Raw genomic sequence first — 19,055 nt, 5'->3', positions numbered from 1 at the left:
TTCAAGGAACTTTCACCTTGAAATAAGTGAAAAAAATCTGCCAACAGAACAAATGACAAATGGTTTGGTAAGATTTCTTGAAATAAGATATGATATTTAGAATATTGTGATCTTAAAATTAGCTGGGAAAACTTATTTTAAGCTATATTTTAGGTGTCAAGCTTAGGTGTCTTAAAATAAGTCAGACATACAAAAAAAAAGCAGTTTTTCACTTAAAATAGTTTTTTGCTTTCATGTAACCTCCTAATTTAAGATGTATTAAACTTATTTTGAGTTTTATTGTAAAATGCAACTCAAAACAAGATAATTTCAAGATTGTTTGACTTAACAACACATTTCAGATTCCTCCATCTTGCTGAAATGTCACTTGTTAAGTGAATTTATCTTAAATCGAGTGGGAAGAGACATTTTGACTAAAAATAAGACAAACAGACTTGGTAAGATTTTGAGTTTTTGCAGCGCACAGTCCTAATCTAAGATATGAGTGTGTCTTCTATCAAAAAGTATGAATGTAATACCTCTGTATCATTGTTGAGGTTCCACAGGTCGAGGTGACCGACTCCGTCCACACAGGCAAACAGAGCGGGGTGAGTCGGAGACCACATGACATCATAAACATAATCTGAGTTGTCTTCAAATGAGTACAGCGGCTTATTGTTCTGCAGAGGGAAAAAGAAAAGCACAGTTATAATCAAATCATTTCATAGGTTCGGTTTCTGCTGTATGGGTGTCTGTCAGTGGCGTTTTCAGTGCCGCTGATACATATATTGGATTACACAGAGAGGTGTTTCTGTTATTCTGCCAACCATCACTTAAAGAAATGGGCTTGTTAAATTAATAGAAAACACCTGTCAGTATGAAGCAGCACAATACTACAACACCACAAAGTGCTGCCTCAGAGATGACCACACAGTTCAATCAACACGTCTCAGAAACTCCCAATAAAAACTGAACCTCAAAGCCTTAATAAAGGTAGGATTTATTGAAGGGCTGTTATATTAAGACAGTATTTGCTTCACGCTCTTAATAGACTGGCAACTGATAGTGTATATCCAATTGGTAGTGTCTACAGATACGGACCCGTGGCCGTAGCCTGTGGGCTACGGATACGGCACTTTCCATTTGCCAGACAGATACGGACCCGTATGCGAGTCTTGCGAGTCAAGAAGCTGCTAACCACTGCAAACTGTTGAAAGGTAAGCAAAGGTTAGGGTTAGTGTTAGGGTCAGGTTTAGGGTCCGTACCTGTAGTACCGATGCTATGGGTCCGTACCTCCAGCGTCTACCGGGAGTCACGTGACCAGATCTCGCGTATCTGATTGGCAAATGGAAAGTACGGGTCCGTACCTCTAGCAACTACCTATCCAATTATTTAATGAAATTATCTTATGATACACACATATGATCAAATAGTACAGTTCAGATTTGTTCGGTGTTGACAATATCTTTAAATGTTATGACGTCCAACCTGGCAAGACTGAAAGCAACTTTAATGGAAAAATGCAAACATGTTTTGCTGCTGTCAGGTCAATGGACAGATGTATGAAAGGAGTTTGATTTACTTGCAATTATGCATTTCTATACTCTATCCCAATCAAATCCAGAACTGCAGCGTGGTTGATCGTGCCAACTATTCACTCCATAAATGAAATTTTTCAAATTTAAAGAAGCATGGTTTCTACTGAATAAAGTTGTGCTTTGATGTCTCCCTATTTAATGACATCAATTCTGTTAAAAGACCAAAATGGATGAATTGTAATCTTTTCATCTAGTGCCATCAGCAGGTCAAAAAATTTTCAATTTGTGAAATTTACTTCGTGACTGAATATCTGCAAAACGAAATCATCTCAGCTGTTATGTTTAGTCGCTGCTACATGAAGGTGAACAGAGAGCAGGCAGTAGATAAGACCTCAGCTCTCTATCAGCTGATAATCAACAGCAAGTAGTGTGGCTTTAAGCTGCAGTAACAATTCTTTCTATAAACTGTCCAATCATTTCTTTCTTACCCAAGTTAAAAATCTCATTTAAGAGTGTTCTGCAGTGTCTAAGTTTCCTGGAATACATATTTCAGTCCAAAATCAAGGGTGCACTTTTACCACTACCAACACCAACTAAAAAAAAAAAATCTGACTGCATTAAATCTCACACCTCCCTCTGTTTGGTTTTTAACATTTAAGAGTAGGAAGTAAAGTGTTGCACACTCTGGCTCCATTTCACAAAACAGATCTCAACTTCTATTTCTCTCTCTCTTTCTAAATGAGCTTACAGCCTAAGTGAGCTTGTTATCGTTGTAGCCTCTAATACTTAGTAAAGTAGAGGCAGCAAGTTAATTCTTTTGGCTAAACAGGATCTACTATTGTTACTGCTGTGGGTGTCTGGACATCTGCCTTCAAATCCAATCAAAACCTCTTTAAAAGAAGTATGTGGCTTTAAATTCATCAGAAAAAGAATCATTATTCCCCGGAGCTATATTACAGCTGAAAATTAACAATAACTGGCTTTTATTGGACCTCATAGAAACACAAAACTCACGGCAGGCGGAGACTTTTTCTGACACACAGATGTCTGTTTTCTATCAGATAAACGAATCCAGAGGTTTTCTCTGACCTTTCAGATGCTTCCTACACCTCAGTCATACCTTGGTGGTCCACAGCTTGACAGTCCAGTCAAAGGAAGAGGTAACAAACAGGTTGGAGAAGTCCAGCGGCCCTGCAGCTGTGTGGCAGTGGATCCCTGTGATGGGGCCGTGGTGGCCCTCAAACATCTCACTAATGCCCGCTTTGCTGTGGAGCACACGGATGAAGATGGGATGAAACATATGTGATTTCAAAAAGTAGCAGATGTGCAGCAATGACCTTCAGCTGAAATATCTGAATATGCATTTCTGTGCACTGCAGAAACATTAGAAACTATCATCAAAATTTCAAAGGGTTAACAGTTAGCGGTGTGTTTCTAACCATTTAGGTGTTATATTAAGCATGAAAGAAAGCAACAGGCGCAGATGGACCTCTGCTGGACGTATTCACAGTAATCATTTACTTATATCATGTAATTACCAGCAGGGTGGCAAAAGTGCCTGCATCCCTTCAACCACATGTTGCAGAGCTGTTACCCAACTGAGGCTCAGATAATTAACGTAGAGAGGTAAATACTCAGCATGAGTGATGCTTATGCATTATTAACTGCGATGAGAGTATCATACCATTGTAAATGAGGTGGAAAATTATTCCCCCAATTACAGAGGTGATTCTGCTGTGCAAAACCTAGCAGCTATCCCCTCTCTGCGGTCTCTGGGCATACTACAGGACATTCAGTGCAGGGCTGACACGCTATTCACCGGCTGCTCTGATTTAAGCCACATTTCTCTGCTGAGGACCATCCACCATGAGAGGAGCCCCAGTCTCTTAAATGAGAACATTGTGGGATGAACTGCACTTTTAATTCTCCCTGGGACGACTGACTGTAAACAAACTCTCTCACCCAAAGAAACATACTGAGGAGAAGAAAAAAAAAAGGAGAACAGGGGAAAAAATGATTTGCTTCCCCTGCATGTGTGCCCTGTTTATGTTGAACGACCTTTACAAACACAACTGACAAGCGGAAAAGAAAAACAGGATGACTGGGCAGGAGTGAAACCTCAAACAGCAGGAGATCAAGTGTTGGATTTGTGCTGCACTGGGAAGTGAGTGGGCTATATTTATTTGACACTCGGTCCTAGGTGGGCCTAACAAGTCGCCTCAGTTTCCTGTTGGTGTTCGGGAGGGACGCTGGGGACTGTGGTTTCGTACAGACGCACCTTCCATGACGACACGACATGTAGACAGAGCCGTCCTCGCTGCCCACCACAAAATTGTTGACATCTCCGAGAGGGAAAGACATGGAGGTGACAGCTACGGCTTTGGACTGCTTGAACACCAGCTCCATGCTGTCCTGTGGAGGGGAGGGAACATGGAACAACATCCATAACAAGCTCCCTGCTCAGGCTTTATGTTAACACACACGCTGCCAAGCACAACCTATAAAAATCACTCGACAGTTTATTAATGCATAATCTAAATTCAACTAGCACTTTATAAAAAATGAAAGCTTGACATTGAGGTCTTGGCAGCGCGGATGAAATGACACAGCTAGCAAAAATAATTTCCTTCAAAGTGAAAAATGAGCTGCAGAAAAAATAAGGGTAAAGTCGGAGGAAATACCAAACTTGACTGCGAAAAGTGCGGAGTCCAGCCAAAATGTCTGACATTTAGCATGAATGCAAGGGACAGGAAACGTGTGCAACGTGAAAGCAAAAAGACAGGAAGACCAACTATAAAAAATAACCTCTCCTCTTTAAAATGTAATGTATTATTAACACAGCAATTTAAATTTACGGTTAGCACTAAAATCCGAAGTTCAGGTAATTCAGAAATACGGCTCCGAGGACACACACGTTCACACGGATACAGCTGGATTTCTATGTGCTACCTGTGGCTGAGAGAGCATGTCCAGACTCCAGGAGCACATCTTTCCATCAGTGGAGATGCTAATCAGATTGTGGGCGTTCTGGGTCCCAACCACGTTCACGCAGTACACCGGGTGCTGCAAAGACAACGAAGGTGAAATTTTACTCTTCTGATGAATATAAATGAAACTCAAGCCCGCTGTGTCCGATTGTTTCCTGTACCGTATGGGCTGCTGCTGACAGGGGAGTCCTCTGCACAGGGGTCCTCTTGTTGCTCCTGTTGTCCCACAGCACAATCTGCCCCGAGTACGTGCCCCCCACCACAACGTTAGGGTGGAACTTGGCAAAGGCCGCAGACATAACAGCAGACTGCCAGAACGAAGCAAAAAGTATAAGAAGGGAAATGTTAAAAAAAGTAGACATTTATAGTGAGACGGTTTCAATCCATCATCATTCTTAAAGGCAGCTTTCTACAGAAATGATCAGCAACGACAGCTGAGCCGTGTTTCCATGGTAACGATAAGTAACACTGGCTGACCAGTGTTTCCATAGCAACACGCAGTAACACCTGCTGATCTGCGCTTCCATGGTAACAACCGGAGACACCGGCTGACCAGAGTTGCCGTGGAAACAAACAGTGACACCAAATGACCAAAACAAAGGAAAGAGACACGGCTCATAATTTGTGGTTTGGGTAACAGTGTTTGCAGAGCGAGTGATGAGAAGAAAACACAGCAGTGAGGATGCTGTCAGTCGCAGCACAGAGCCCCGATACAGTTTATCAGCTTGACTGCACGTCTGTGAGATTTTTGCGTTGTTACACTTTTCCAGTAATTTCCAAAAATGCAATGTTTACTGTGGATTGAGCTGAGCTGTTTGACGTTGTTGCTCTGTCAGTTATATTATTTAGTTTGAAAAGAAGTGTCAGTCAATTTACCTTTCCAAAAACTAAACAGACATCTACCTGATATCCAACTATTAGTCTGATCAAAGTCTGTCTTTGTGAAAGCAGCACTGTATTATGAATGTTCATGTTCAAAACTCAATCCAAACTCGATAAAACAAATCTGTGTGAGTACACTTCAATATTTTTAAGTTCTGTGGTATATTTATGTATTTTCTCAACTAAGACTTGTTCTGAGCTGAAGAATATGTACTCTGATTACGTTTACACATCAACAATATAGGCATATTACATGATTTTCTATTGCTGTAAATGATGAAAGAAAGAAATGAAAGTATAAATCTATGTCTAAATAACTTGGGTCTGTTTTCCACTGAGGTAACTAACCACAGGTCAAATATATGCAGGCCAAAACTGAGTATCAGCAGCACCTAAAATCTTCCAATAACATGGAAAACATCAACTTCAATCTGCAGTTTTCTTCCTCTGCTTCATCTCAAAGTCAAATATCTGTCCTTACATGTTGCTTCTTTCCCAGAATATGAGCAAACATGTTTCATAACTTGAGTCAAAGTTCTAACAGTGTAAGCAAATTCCCCTGAGGCGGGCCAACTGGATGAGTGTATATTCGTGGATTATGATGTAGGTGGCCTAAACACACTCACTTCATTTATCACAATAAATATTTTTTCTACCGGAGTTTATTAACAAGATTGTGGCACACAGATGAGGAAAATCTCCCTCAGAGCCAACTTGGAGGCACAAAGAAAACTGCATTCACACTTCTGTTCAGTTTTATTCATCTGAGCAACACGCCTGCGTCTACATCCGCTCTGGAGGCAACAACATGTGGTTCTACTCAACTTGTCTTGGTGAAGGAGCCTCGGGGCAAGCATTATAATAAGGCTGGGCAGAGTGGAGGAGCTCAACTGGTCTCCCAGCTCGCTTTTCTGAACACAGGGCCCTTGTTTAGATGCACATGATAACCAGCCCTGCCCCACACACTTAATCCTGCTGCAGCGCTCGGATTCCATTCAACTCCTGCGCCACAGGTCTTCTCCGGCGCCTCACGAACATGTGTTTGTGGATAGATGTGCTGGAGGTGGATGCCAGCACGGTGAACTCACGATGTGGATAAAGGCAGGAGGGGTGAGGGGGTTTGTGAGCAGAGGAGGAGGCGAGAGAGTGAGCGAACGGGACGGTTGATGGGGTTCCAAGCTTGTCGTGGAAGAAGCCACCCGTGAGGACAGCAGGTCAGAAAGAGGGAGGGGAGCTAAGGAGCAAAAAAAACGTTGTTTTTGGTACCTGACAGTGGAAGACGTACTCCGGCGTAGCTTTCTTGTACTTCATGTTCCACACTAAAGCCACGCCGTCGGGCTCGTGAGGAGCGTCCTCGTTGTTGTTATATGAGGCAACCAGCAGCTCAGGATACTGGTGACAGAAAAAAAAAAAAATCAGACTGAATGAAATCAGGGGGAGGCAGACTTGCCCCCCAGGCTAGACTCCATGTGGAAAAGCCTCGCCTGCCCTCTGTGGTGTAGTGAATGCCTTCAAGAATGAGTAACCCTTCCTAAAAGATTTATGGCTCATTTAAGTCGACCTACTCCCCTTCTAACTTTGTTAAATGACGTCTTAATTCCTTTTGATAATTCTAACTAAAGGCTGCAGTGTTGCAGGGGCTCAGAAGAACACTCAGCAGTTCAGCAAAGATTTCCTAAAATATAAACCCAGTGCATATTAAAAACACAGACTACAGAAACACTATCCAGATGTAAACAAACCATTAAAGTCCACTGCTTTTATTACCAGAATCTGAGATTTACACTGTGTCAATACATAATTTCAAATCACAAGGGTGGGAACATCGCTTTGAGCAACAAAAAAAATACAGTGAACAAAGAGTTGGTGTTCAATCACTGTCACAAGTCATTGCAGAATCATGCATTAAATGACCTTAGACACCAGAGGAAACAAATCATTATGGCCTCCGGCTAAGTGACAATTTGTATGGGACATAACTTACTTTTCCTGAGGGAGTTGCAGCTGAAAGTAAATGCTGTCAAACTCAAGCGATGTAATCATAAAGCATTAAGGCTGTGCAAATCGAAGTTGTTTCAACAGTCAATTAGAAACAATTACACTCATACAGCTTCTATTTTAGCACCAAAACACAAGGAGGACCAGAATTAACAATCAGTTCATTAATGGTGCTTAAAATGCTGGTTAAATTATGAAAGAATTGTTTAAAAAAATATTTAAAAAATGACCTGAGGAGACCAGTCCAGGCAGGTGACAACACGATGCTTGGACCAGCGCTCATCCATGAACTGCCTGTTAAGCGAGAGCTTTGCTCCGGCCTGAATTTCACTGAGGAAAAACAAAGCAGGACAAATCAATAAAAAGCACTTGTTCAAAAACCAATTACAAGTTTTAAAAACACTGGCTGTCCAATTGTTACCCCTCCTTCTCCTCCAGGTCACGGCCACTGTAGTCAAAGAAGAGGTCCACATGCTCAGATAGAGCCCGCTCAATAATGCGAGTACTGTGGTCGAAGAAATTCACAAACTCCTCGGAGTGCAGGATCTGGAGCTTTTCCTCCTCTGTCAGCTCATGAGGGGGTGCTGTAAAGAAACACAAATACACAGAATTGTGTGAAGATCCCTGCTGCTCGTGGCCATTATGATATGGAATCCGATGTCCTCTTTTACAGGAATAGAAACCGCTTGACAGAAAATAAGATTCTATGTGGTCTTTGTAGAACACTAATAATTATATACATAATTGTAAAAATTCACAGAAGAATTTAAATGGCTCAATTTCAGCGAGTATCTCAGTTATCATCACAGGTAACAAAGTACCTTCCTCCTCCTCCTTCTGGTCCAGTTTCTCAGTCTGAGTCTCGACTACTGGTTGAGATGGAGCGATTTCCTCCTCTTCTTCCTCCTCTGTGGATCAAAAAGTGAACTCCATTAACATCAGTAAAAACACCGAGCTACACCGTATAAGCGACATTCCTGTGAACAAAATTCTAAATGATTTTGTTTACGTTGTAGTTTGAATTGCTAATGTAAACAGGGAATAAAAACCCAATTCAAAGTAACAACTTTCACAAAGGAAGTGATTATGCTCTCATACAGTTTCATACCTTTCGGTCACTACATTTTCCACCTTCATTATTTCTTTCTTTCAATAGAAGCTCCACCCAGTGATTATAGGCACAGCAATGGGCTGATTTTTTATCTCTGCATTGCATTTGTTTGGTTTACCAGCACAATGTCACTTTTCAAAAAGAACCTGCTCCTCTAAGGCAGGGAAGTTTGTCATTTGTATTAAAGGGACACAGCGCAGCGGGTGTCTTGTTGTCATAGGGACCTCTGTCTTTCCCAACTGTTAATGAGACTCTAGCCATTCAATAGAGAGTCTAGCTGTCAGTGTAGCTGTTTCCTCTGTGTCCCAGTAGCAGGTTGCCCCCTTCTAGGCCATAGGGCAGCGGGGTAGAGGGTGTGGAGCAGCTGCCCCGGCCCGTCCCATTGGACCGGCCAGATGACGGCATGGTGCAAAAGCAGATGGCGATGCTGGGATTGTCTTGTGCTCTTCAGAGGTGGCATGGGGATGGCACAGAGGTTTTCCGCCTGGCTGCCCCGAGACAAGCTTCTCCCTGAACGACAAGCCCGTGCAATTACCATCCTAGCAGGAGGTCCTGCAACTCCTATTCAACCTCAGAGAATGTACAACAAAATACAGGCCACACCAGCTGGCAAACTGCACACCGGTTGTACCTCAAAGAAGATGAACACGCTTTTTGAAAAACACATCTCTTAGAGACGGCATGTAGACTATGCTTTCAATGTAAAAAAATAAATAAAAATAGCAAGAGCAGACAAAACAGATTCATAAGGAAAAGGAAAATACTCGCTTGGTTCCTACAGGTGTTTATCTTGGTATGAGCTTTACAGTTAATCTAAAATGACAGCACCGCATGCCAGAATTTCCTTCCTACTGAGATAATCTAAATGATAATGTCATCTGTCACTTTGTCCATAAAGTGATTTATCCCCTTTCTCAGACGGAGGTTTGAGGATGAAGGTTATTGGGTGCACTGATGAGTTTACAGAACCGGGTTGATGACACAAGCCATTTCAATGTGCGGCCATACTCTGCAACCAACAGGAGAAGGTTAAAATCTTTCCTTTCAAGGGCCTCAATCAGGCTTAAAGGAAAACAGTAATCACTGTCTTTCAGCTAGTCCCGGCTGTGCTCGTCAGCCCTTTCCCTGGTGAGGCAGCCAGAGCAATCAACCTGCCAGGCATTAGGAGCGGATAGACAATCTGAAAATAAAGGGTATAATGCACCTGCCAGCCAAAATGGCCATTTGGAGAAAAGCTAGTGATCCTGGTGACCCCGCTGGGGATGTGTGGGGGGGGGAGTAGTAGCAAGGGTGGGTGGGTTGCATTTAACAGAATTCACCCGGATCACCGATGTCCCATACACTGACACCTCCTCTCAAAGCAGGCCCAATTATGGCTTTTGTACCACTTAGGAAATAAAAGCTTTGTTGAGGGGGGGGGACGGATAGGAGACGGGGAGGGGAGCGTAATCACAAGTCTTAGTCAATGGACAATATATTAATGCAAACATGGCATGTGGCCAGTGATGAACTATAAAACTAAATGACCTCTGCTCTCCGTTGCAGGTGTCTTCCACTTCTATATGTGCAGACAGAACAACGCTTCGACTGCAGCACGTGCAAAAAGGCTTTTCTCTGCCAAATAAAGACCAATAATGAAACTCTACCAATGCGCAGAGGCACGTGCATCATCATTTCTTTTTTGTACCTGAAATAGAGTACTTCACACCAAAATTCGCTTCCAAAAATTGTGAGTAGGAGTGTATCAAATTCACATCTGCTACAAGGCAAATGGAAACCTCAGCAATCAGCCTCAAAACCTTGTTACATGAGATTAAGAACAAAACCCAGGTCACAATAGGCCCAGATACTTAATCATGCGCTGAGGGGGAAAAAAACCGAAAAAGAATATCTCAAATTTTCTGTATGAAATGATTAGCTACTGTATGACAGAAGGATACAGCAGATATTTAGCTCCACTAATCATCAAGTGCATAAAAGCTGACCACAATTACAAGTGGCACTTAAAACAAGAAGGCCATTAAGGGCTTTTGTGATTAAAAGTTTTGACCTGCCTCTGAATTCAGAGTGATTAAAACAATCACATTCAATTAAATATTAGATTTACTGAACTGCTCAACGTACTTTTATTCCTGACGAGCCTATCTGAAACGCGGTACTACACCAACCGGTACAGCCGCCCACCCCGCACACCCCCCAACCTTCAACAATATCTTACTCCATAATTACAGCCTCTTGTTGAGGAGCGCATTCTGATGCTGCACATTACCTACTAGTGCAGTCTGGGAAATACCATAGCGGCGGCACATTCGCCAGTTTAATGGCTTAAATCGACACATTTTCTGAAACTAGGTACAGATGGAAAAATGGATCTACAGTACCAAGTTCCAGGCACTGAAAGCAAGGTGATAATACTTTCGAAAATAATGTCACGACGAGTTTACATTATGTCATCAATTAACTTTGAATATGTGCCGCAGGGAGAGAAAGCTAAATCAATATTTGCACCATTTGCATTTAAAACAGACCCAATTTTCCACGCACATTTTTTCTCCCCAATGTAGTAGGCAGGCAATTTGTTCCAATCATCTTAGAGAATATGTCACTGTTTGGTGGATTTAGTGTGTCAGCGTCTCTGGCCCCTTCATGATGTTGAGATCAGGGCTCTGTGGGAGCTAAAGCGTCTGTTACACAACTGTTCTTCTTGTGGAGGAGAACACAGTAATTCCTTATGACACTTGCTGTATATGTTTGGGGCTGCTGTCGTGTTGCAGCATCAGTTCTTACACCAATCAGATGTCTCCCTGCTGGCCAATCTCAACAACTCAAGTGCTGTAAACATTTGCACAGTGCTGTATGTTGTTCCACGGTTACAAATGGAGAATAATCTACAGATTCTGAGAGGGTGCAGGTGAGATTTCAAGATGACTGTCTAGTTTAAACGCTGTCTCCATTACCGGTAAACAATTTACAAATGAAGACGCATTCTCCTTCACTGTTCAGAGGATTTTCTTTGTGTCAATAGGGCGGCTGATGGCAAAATCCTAAATCTTTCACTCCTTTCTCCGAGACGTCTCGCGACACTGTGGGAACCCTCAGTTTGCAGCAGCCAGGGCATGGCATTCGCTCCCTCTAATGCCACCGCCTGCTGACCTTGAGAGTGCTGCGCCGTTGCCTCCTTTTGACAACATGATAAATCGCTCAATCAGAAACCAGGCCTGACGCCACCCCACACATCAAAAATGCGCCGAGGGGAGCAAGCTGGGAAGGGGATGCCGTCTCATCGAGTGCCAGAAGTGATGGTGTGAAAATGCACAATGTCACTGAGTGTGTTTTGTTATGTGCCTGTTCGGTGAAGGGAGAAGACAGGGAAGCGAGGGAGTTGATGAAATGATTACATAGTGGCAGAGAGGGGAAGGGGGCCCCGCGTTGAACAGCTGGCAGAAACCATCGTTGTTTAACACAGTTTTACAATGCCCAGTAGAGTCCAGAGTAAAGAGCGATGAGGAACACAGGGATGCTCTTCATCCTTCACTAGTTCTGCTCGTAGTTTTCCACAAAATCACACAATTTTGTCTTCTTCGCGCTGCATGCCACCTCAGAATTTTCTACACATCACCTGATCGGACAACAACTACCGATCAGTACACTGTTTAAAATCCTAACCAGGCTTTCAAGGATGCTAAAAAACACGCGTTAGCTGGTGCAAATAAATTGAGAGAACAGCTAAAAAGACAGACTCATCCAGTAGCTTCAAGTGGAAGCAAAACACAAAAATCTTAATCAAGATTTCAGTCATGCACATTATTCACCATCTGTCATTACAAAAATCAACCAAGAACAAGCAGCGTGATCACAAATGTTGCATATTTTATAGAACATGTGTTGAACATGTGGATTTTAGCATAAATCCAAATATTATCTGTGTCTGACCACACGAAAGCTTCAGTGTAGCAATTACATACATATCGACACGTTTCAGAGGCAATAAGCAGTCGTATGCACAAGGCTTCATATCTTCCCCTCCAATCTCATTTCTCCTTCCTGTCACTGGTTTTCTCATCCTGCTCATTAATTACACCAAAGCGGAGTTTGCTTGGGAGGTTCAGAGGAGCAGAGCTTGTCTGAATTTAATCTCTTCCCTGACTTCTTATGTTTCCTGGGCCCCATTTTTCCCTTTACTTTCATCTCAGTAAAATCAAACCTCTTCACTTTGTTGTTCACTTCCGGTTAACAATTGTGCTCTTCGAGAGCCCACAATACCTCTGTTATGAATAATTCACAAGAAGCTGCGTAGCCTTCATGTACTAAAAGAAAACTTTTCTTAGCAAAGAAACAGCACGTTTTAATGAACAAGAACATTCTGTTAAAGCTCCCCTTACAGTTACACACAACCTTTGTCTGTGTTTTACAAGTTCAACCTCAAAAACATTATGTGAGTCACCTTCTTTCGACTGGGTCATGACAGGTGTCTGGGTCTCTTTTGTGTAGGACACAGTTTCACGGGGTGGGAAGTCCACTTGTGTGACTTTGGCCATTCCCAGCTTTGGAGTTCCACGCCTAAAAGCACAAAACAACTGAAACTTTGTACAATAATCACTATAAAACAGCCATGGTTTAAACAAGTCAAAAACATACAAACAGTCCTAAAACTGCAACGAATCTCAGCTCATTTTGTTACCAATCCCACCATCTGGCAAGTGGAATCTTGTGCTGATCAAAAGCATGTAAATTAGTCTTTCATGGGATGGCAAAGACTTCAGATTAGTTTATCAACCGATGTGAATTCATTAAAAGACTTTTTCTGACCATACTTGCATGCACAACGTCACTGTTTCCTTGAACTGTGTTTAATAAATAATGACTTTGAAAGACAAAGTAATCATGCCATAGATTGAGAGAAGGGAAAATGACCAGGAAAGGAGAGAAGAGATTGTCCAGTACCCCAGCTCAGAATCAGAGTGAAGTTGAAGAGTGGACGGGTCAGAATCCCAGTGCAGAGTCCTGATTAGTGTCACAGCAACAAGGCAGCATTAGTGAGAGAGAGAGAGAGACAGGCAAGCACAAATGAGGAGAGGAAATAAAGTTAGCACCATGGCACACAACATGCTGATCGGATGCTAGAACACAAATCAATTAAATTTTCATGTTATCAAAGCACACTTCAGACTGGACCTTGCTTTAAAGTTCAAATTAGGCCTGAATCTGCTTATACAAACCACAGAGATGTAGGAATGTATCTGCTTAAGTGCATGAACACACAGACCCTCTGAGTGGGATGACACAGGGTGTAATGTGCAGCCTGTGGGGCTGATACAGCCTGAACTGTGTCATACTAAAGCTCTGAGTGTTGTGTAGACACAGAGTGGGAAGAGAGAGCGAGAACCCTCAGGGAGAAAACATGACCTCCATGTGTGTAGGAAATGGCCATGCTGGTGAGGGAAATGAGTCAACACGTAGGGGGAACAGCTCACTGGGCCTGATGGGACACTGGGGGGGCTAGAATTTCAGCCCAGGGAAGGGGCTCTAATTAGGGGTTAAGAAGTCCCCCAGGCGTCACAGCAGCCTGCTGTTTTATTGTTAATTTAGGATTGTACTAATTCAACGGCACACAAATGAAATAAACATGCAGTCATTTGGCATAAATTTGTCATCATTCACTGGAATGATGTAAAGTTTTAGCTCAGCTGCTTCTCATACAATCCTGCTTTCCAGGTATTCACAACCTTAGTCTGGAGTTTGAAAGCAATGCAGAGCACGTTGAAGCAAAAGCAGATGCAAGTTTCAGAATGCTAAACAAATAATTTTCTATGCAGCACATCTGCAATTCAACCCACGACAAACAAATGTATTTTTGCTGGCGTAAGCATGATTTTTATTGTATTTTAAAGAGCAGAAATATAAGAACGACAGACAAAGCATTTAAACATTTTGCCTTGGGTAGAGTAAGTCCTTAATTCTTCCTAAACATGGAGACTTGCATTGTTTCCATACTTGTAAAGTACTGTACAAACAGTTGTTGAGGTGTGTGTGTGTGTGTGTGTGTACCTGGGTCCCACGGCTCCATCAGAGTCCTGGCTCCCTGCCTCGCTCGGCGTGCCCGCCGATTTGGCAGTTGGAGACATGGGAGGAGGGACTATACAGGCAGACAGACAATAATCATCTGTTACAGTTTAAAGACACTAAGCGGTTCATAGCACTACAGTGCAAATGCATCAACGTTTTGTTGTTTCAAATGTTGATAAAAAGCTGTCGGATCTTGGAAGTAGATTTCTACACTGTTAGTGTACATGGGGCAACATGCATAAACCTTTAAATCGGCAGCAAAGAGAGCTAAATGCACAAATCAGTTTGTAAATAACAAACCTCAACTGTAGCAACCTCAAATCATGCAGTACAAAAAGACTTTATTTATACAAATATTTTATGACATATTTATGTTTATATAAAATTAAATATGTACAACACAAAAAATAATCAAAATGAACAAGTAACTTAAAAACTGATTTTTAATTTCTGCCTCAGGTTCCTGTGCAACGGTAACTCAGATTCTTGTATGGATCTCTTCTGCCACCTGCTGTTAGCGACATGACAGTGCTCTAGAAGACAGTATACTAGCAGTGTGTCACAGACCGCATCAGTGCTTCCTCCTGAGGACATATGAGCATTTAAGAGAAGTCTACTATTATCTGAAGTGGCTCTCATATTTGTCATGAGTTAGTTATTTACATAAAACCTTTTCCTGAATATGCTTAGAATACATTCCTTGCCTCTTTTTATTTTTTTTCATTTAGTTTTGTCTTTAACAATTTGATGCACAACATGGGTCAAAAGTGACCCAAAACCAATGAAAAATGGGTATCTCCTGAGGTTAAGATAGATTTTTTTCTCTTCTGACACATTTGTGTTCCTTTGACTCTGTGCTCTGGAAAATTAGATCTGAAATGGCCGTAAAATGTTCCCTGTATGGAAATGTGAACTCTCAGCTTTAATATGAGGTCGTTTCCATCCACAAGTGATGAAAAGTATAGAAAATATGTCATTTTCCATTCATGTTAATCCAGTTTCAGGACACAGTAATGGGACAGGTACACACAAAAATAAAAAAAGTCGATATATTTAGTAAGTACAGAGATTGCAGTTCTTCACTTCTGGGCCTTTTCCTCTCAGCTTTTTGCCTTCATTCTGCTCTCTAAGAAATCAAAACTCCTCATTAGCTGAACTAAGTTTAACTGTCTGGCCACGAAAATCTGTTCTAGCTTTTTATCGTGGTATGTTCTGCTTTGGGTCATACTGAATATTAAGTGTAAATATGCATACACTGTTCACCTAGTATGAATATAAACACCCTGACTAACGCAGTGGCTGAAACTGATGTGAGATAACGAACTATTTTGTCTCTAAATAGGTATAAAAGACGTTATGCAAAGCCGTTACATCCAGGACCTTCTGTGACGTAAGTTTTTAGTACGCATGTATTTGTATCAACCAAAATGTAATCTCAAACATACCAACAGCAACATCTGTGGTTATGCCAACACTTTCTAGAAGAGCCTCAGCTTCGCGTCTTTTCTTCTCCAGGTCAGAGTCATCTTTGTGAATTACAATCTCTTTCTGTTGGTCAGCCTAGAAATACACAGAAATACAGGAATACACAGCTGTTAAAGTCAATCTCTAAATATCAACACTACAAAATTAATATCTCTGTGAATACTTTTAACAAAAATGTAACTGTCCTGGTTAAATGTTTTCCATTTCTAGCTCTGGGACTTACTTCATCATTCTCATGTAATTAATAAACTAAATTACAAAGTCATTATGCTAATAATTTGCATCAATTGCCCTTTGTGCCAGAAGCTCACAAGTGTCAAGGAAATAAGAAGAAATAGGACCAAGAAGAAGAAGACCACACATGACATCTGTGAGTATTATAGAAAGAGAATCCACACAAAAGCTGATTTGATATAATGCCTATAAATCTGTATCAATCATCTGTTGAAGGTCTTTTTGTCCCTGGTCACATTTTGGCGTTGTAGATCGTTTCTACAATTTCCAAAACGTGTTGCATAGTAAAATGTTTAAATAAAAACCCATGACATTTCCTCTGACAATGTCTGCAGACACAGTCAGGGCATATTTTCCTAACTAACTAACGAGTCAGAAATGCAGCAGTATGTATACGCAAGTATAAGTCAAGAAGACTCAATTAGCACTTCCTTAAAAACAGCCACAGATACACAACAACACACATTTTGCAGAGCTGTCATGACAGTTTTTCACCCAGTCTGTGGTGTTTAACTGCACACTGGGACTTTTGTTCCATGACTTTTCGCCTTTGAGACAATGACTCCCCTTCAGATAAAAAACAATCCTGGCAAATCTGCTTAGGGTAATGGGACAGTGGGTCAAATTCAGGGAACAAATTACCTATAAGCTTCACAGCTCACACTAATACAAAAGTTGGGCAATCACATACATGCACTGTTACACTTTAAAAAACAAAACAAAAAACTAAACAAACAAAACCATCTGTCGAGGCTAACACTGTTAATTGCCCTGAACAAGTTCTGCAGGAATCTCCAGAAGGAGAAGATGCAAAAGACATCATGTTAACAACATTACAGCAGCAAACATGTGGGTCCACGTATAATAAAAATATAAGTTGTGCAGAGAAAAAAGTACCTCCATACATGTAAAATTGGCCAAATTGACAAATCTCAATCTGCAAGCACCTCTGTACATCATTATGTGTATTTAATTGCATTTCACATTAAGACATTTCAAAAACAAAGGTTATTTAACTTACAATTAAACTAATAAAACTAGTTGAAACTCATACTGTATGCTATCTATCATGATGGCCCGTAATGAGCAGCTTTTCTTGGCTAACTTTAATTCATGCCACTCTAAAGCACTGATGTAAAATGTATCGTCTACATGAAGACAGACATATATAAACAGGACAATTCTCAAGACCTTGGCAGCTGCTCAAATAAGATAAAGTGTCCCAAATAAATTACTTTTTAGAAAAATACTGCTGAGTATTTTATTGTAAATACAAGGAATTTCTCAAAAGAGCTTTATATTTCTGCAAAAAAAAAGCCTTATATCTTGTTGTGTATATTATTTATTAACACAGTAAGCTGTAAACTATTCTTAGGTTCTAAACTGCTGATTTGTTGCAACATCTGGACTGCCAAAACTAAAAATAATCGTGTAAACATATGTGAATTAAAGCATAAAGGTTTCTAATTCTTACACTTAGGCATTGGTTTTGAGTGTGTTCATTTTCCATATTGTCTTTTTTACATTCATTATCAGAGAACATTCAAATCATTTACAAAAATGTACACATACTGTCTTCTTGCGCTCCTCCTCCTTCCTTCTCTTCTCCTCTCTGATTTGCGCCAAGCGTTGCTTCTTCCTCTCCAACTCGGCTTTCAGCTCACTTTTGTCAGACATGATGCCACAGCTACACATAAACAACACAATTGTGATTATCTGTACATGCAATTAAAAATGCATTAGAGAATATGCTATTTTAAGCAACAGTTAGTACAGTTTGTTTTGGAATTTCTCAACCACAACTTGCAGATGAAAGTGTAGACTGAGTATGTCCCATAAAAAATTAAGCATCATGAGGTCTACTGGTCTCTACTGTACTTTGGAAAACCAGCCTTCTCCTGACACTTGATACTCTCAGCTTCAGTACCACCTTGCACAACAATGCAGACAGCTAGCTGCCCAACTTCACAGCCTCATGACTGTCCAACAGTGTCTTTCTTGCAGCTGGGTAAGTGAAATATCTTCTACCTCTTTGGTGACAGACATGATTTCTCAGCTACACGTAAACCTCGGCTGTCCAGTCATTGTCAGCTAACAGTGAGCCCCACCCTTTAGTTGGTCCGACCGTTCACGCCAGGTTAGCTTAGCATAGGACTAAGATATCCCTTTCAGATTCTTATCTCTCGTTTATGTAGCTTGACATACATCTTCAGCTTCAAGTAGCCTAATGCTTAATTGTAGTAATCACACAATTTAGTTTAAAAAGTGCTAGCATCCAGTCGGCCTCGGCTAAAGTTAGCCTTCCTTATTGTGACTAGCCACAGACCTAAATTAGCCTTCACAGCTGTAAACCTTAAAACTAATCCTTAATGGTACCATGAGTGATCTGTTGTATTTTCTTGCGTAAATTGATATTGTTTTGGTCGTAGAAAATATGACTCGCACATTAAAACTCACCACCTATGGCGAGAGATGCGGCTCTTTGCTAGCAGTTAGCTACAGCGGCTAACCCGGTCCGCAGCGCTGTCATGCGCTTTCACGTATTCTGACCACAAGATGAATAATTAGTTCAGCTAAAAGTACAGCTACAAATACCAACACAATGCTAAAGCTGTGAGATACCGCATCTATAAGGGCACTGATATGTTGATAACAAACCTTATAGCAGGTTTTCGACCGGACACTAAAAGCCTTTCACAAACAGCCAAAACAATCTGGCTGCCAAACCAACTACAGGTGCTGAGAGGAGCCAAAAAGAGTCATTTCGCTGTGACG

General features: G+C 41.3%; 1 protein-coding gene across 4 annotated transcripts in view; it reads right to left on the bottom strand.

Annotated features, from left to right (window-relative positions):
- Nucleotides 1-19,055, bottom strand: part of dync1i2a (dynein, cytoplasmic 1, intermediate chain 2a) — a 20,524-nt gene extending 1,469 nt beyond the window's left edge. The window contains exons 1-15 of one of the 4 annotated variants that reach the window (XM_022213223.2): nucleotides 18,939-19,055; nucleotides 17,853-17,967; nucleotides 16,007-16,121; nucleotides 14,544-14,631; nucleotides 13,410-13,499; nucleotides 12,940-13,055; nucleotides 8,206-8,292; nucleotides 7,806-7,968; nucleotides 7,615-7,714; nucleotides 6,653-6,778; nucleotides 4,666-4,812; nucleotides 4,467-4,580; nucleotides 3,796-3,929; nucleotides 2,638-2,782; nucleotides 519-659 (exon numbers count right to left, since the gene is read on the bottom strand). In XM_022213223.2, coding sequence (XP_022068915.1) covers nucleotides 519-659; nucleotides 2,638-2,782; nucleotides 3,796-3,929; nucleotides 4,467-4,580; nucleotides 4,666-4,812; nucleotides 6,653-6,778; nucleotides 7,615-7,714; nucleotides 7,806-7,968; nucleotides 8,206-8,292; nucleotides 12,940-13,055; nucleotides 13,410-13,499; nucleotides 14,544-14,631; nucleotides 16,007-16,121; nucleotides 17,853-17,957 — 1,671 coding nt within the window. In that variant the 5' untranslated portion in view covers nucleotides 17,958-17,967; nucleotides 18,939-19,055. Of the gene's footprint in view, nucleotides 1-518; nucleotides 660-2,637; nucleotides 2,783-3,795; nucleotides 3,930-4,466; nucleotides 4,581-4,665; nucleotides 4,813-6,652; nucleotides 6,779-7,614; nucleotides 7,715-7,805; nucleotides 7,969-8,205; nucleotides 8,293-12,939; nucleotides 13,056-13,409; nucleotides 13,500-14,543; nucleotides 14,632-16,006; nucleotides 16,122-17,852; nucleotides 17,968-18,737; nucleotides 18,869-18,938 lie in introns of those variants that run through there. The other 3 variants (XM_022213225.2, XM_022213224.2, XM_022213226.2) reach the window with 3 other exon arrangements.

Source organism: Acanthochromis polyacanthus, chromosome 14 (assembly GCF_021347895.1).
Source record: "Acanthochromis polyacanthus isolate Apoly-LR-REF ecotype Palm Island chromosome 14, KAUST_Apoly_ChrSc, whole genome shotgun sequence".
Lineage (NCBI taxonomy): Eukaryota > Metazoa > Chordata > Actinopteri > Pomacentridae > Acanthochromis > Acanthochromis polyacanthus.
This window is presented reverse-complemented; position numbering and strand designations above follow the sequence as displayed.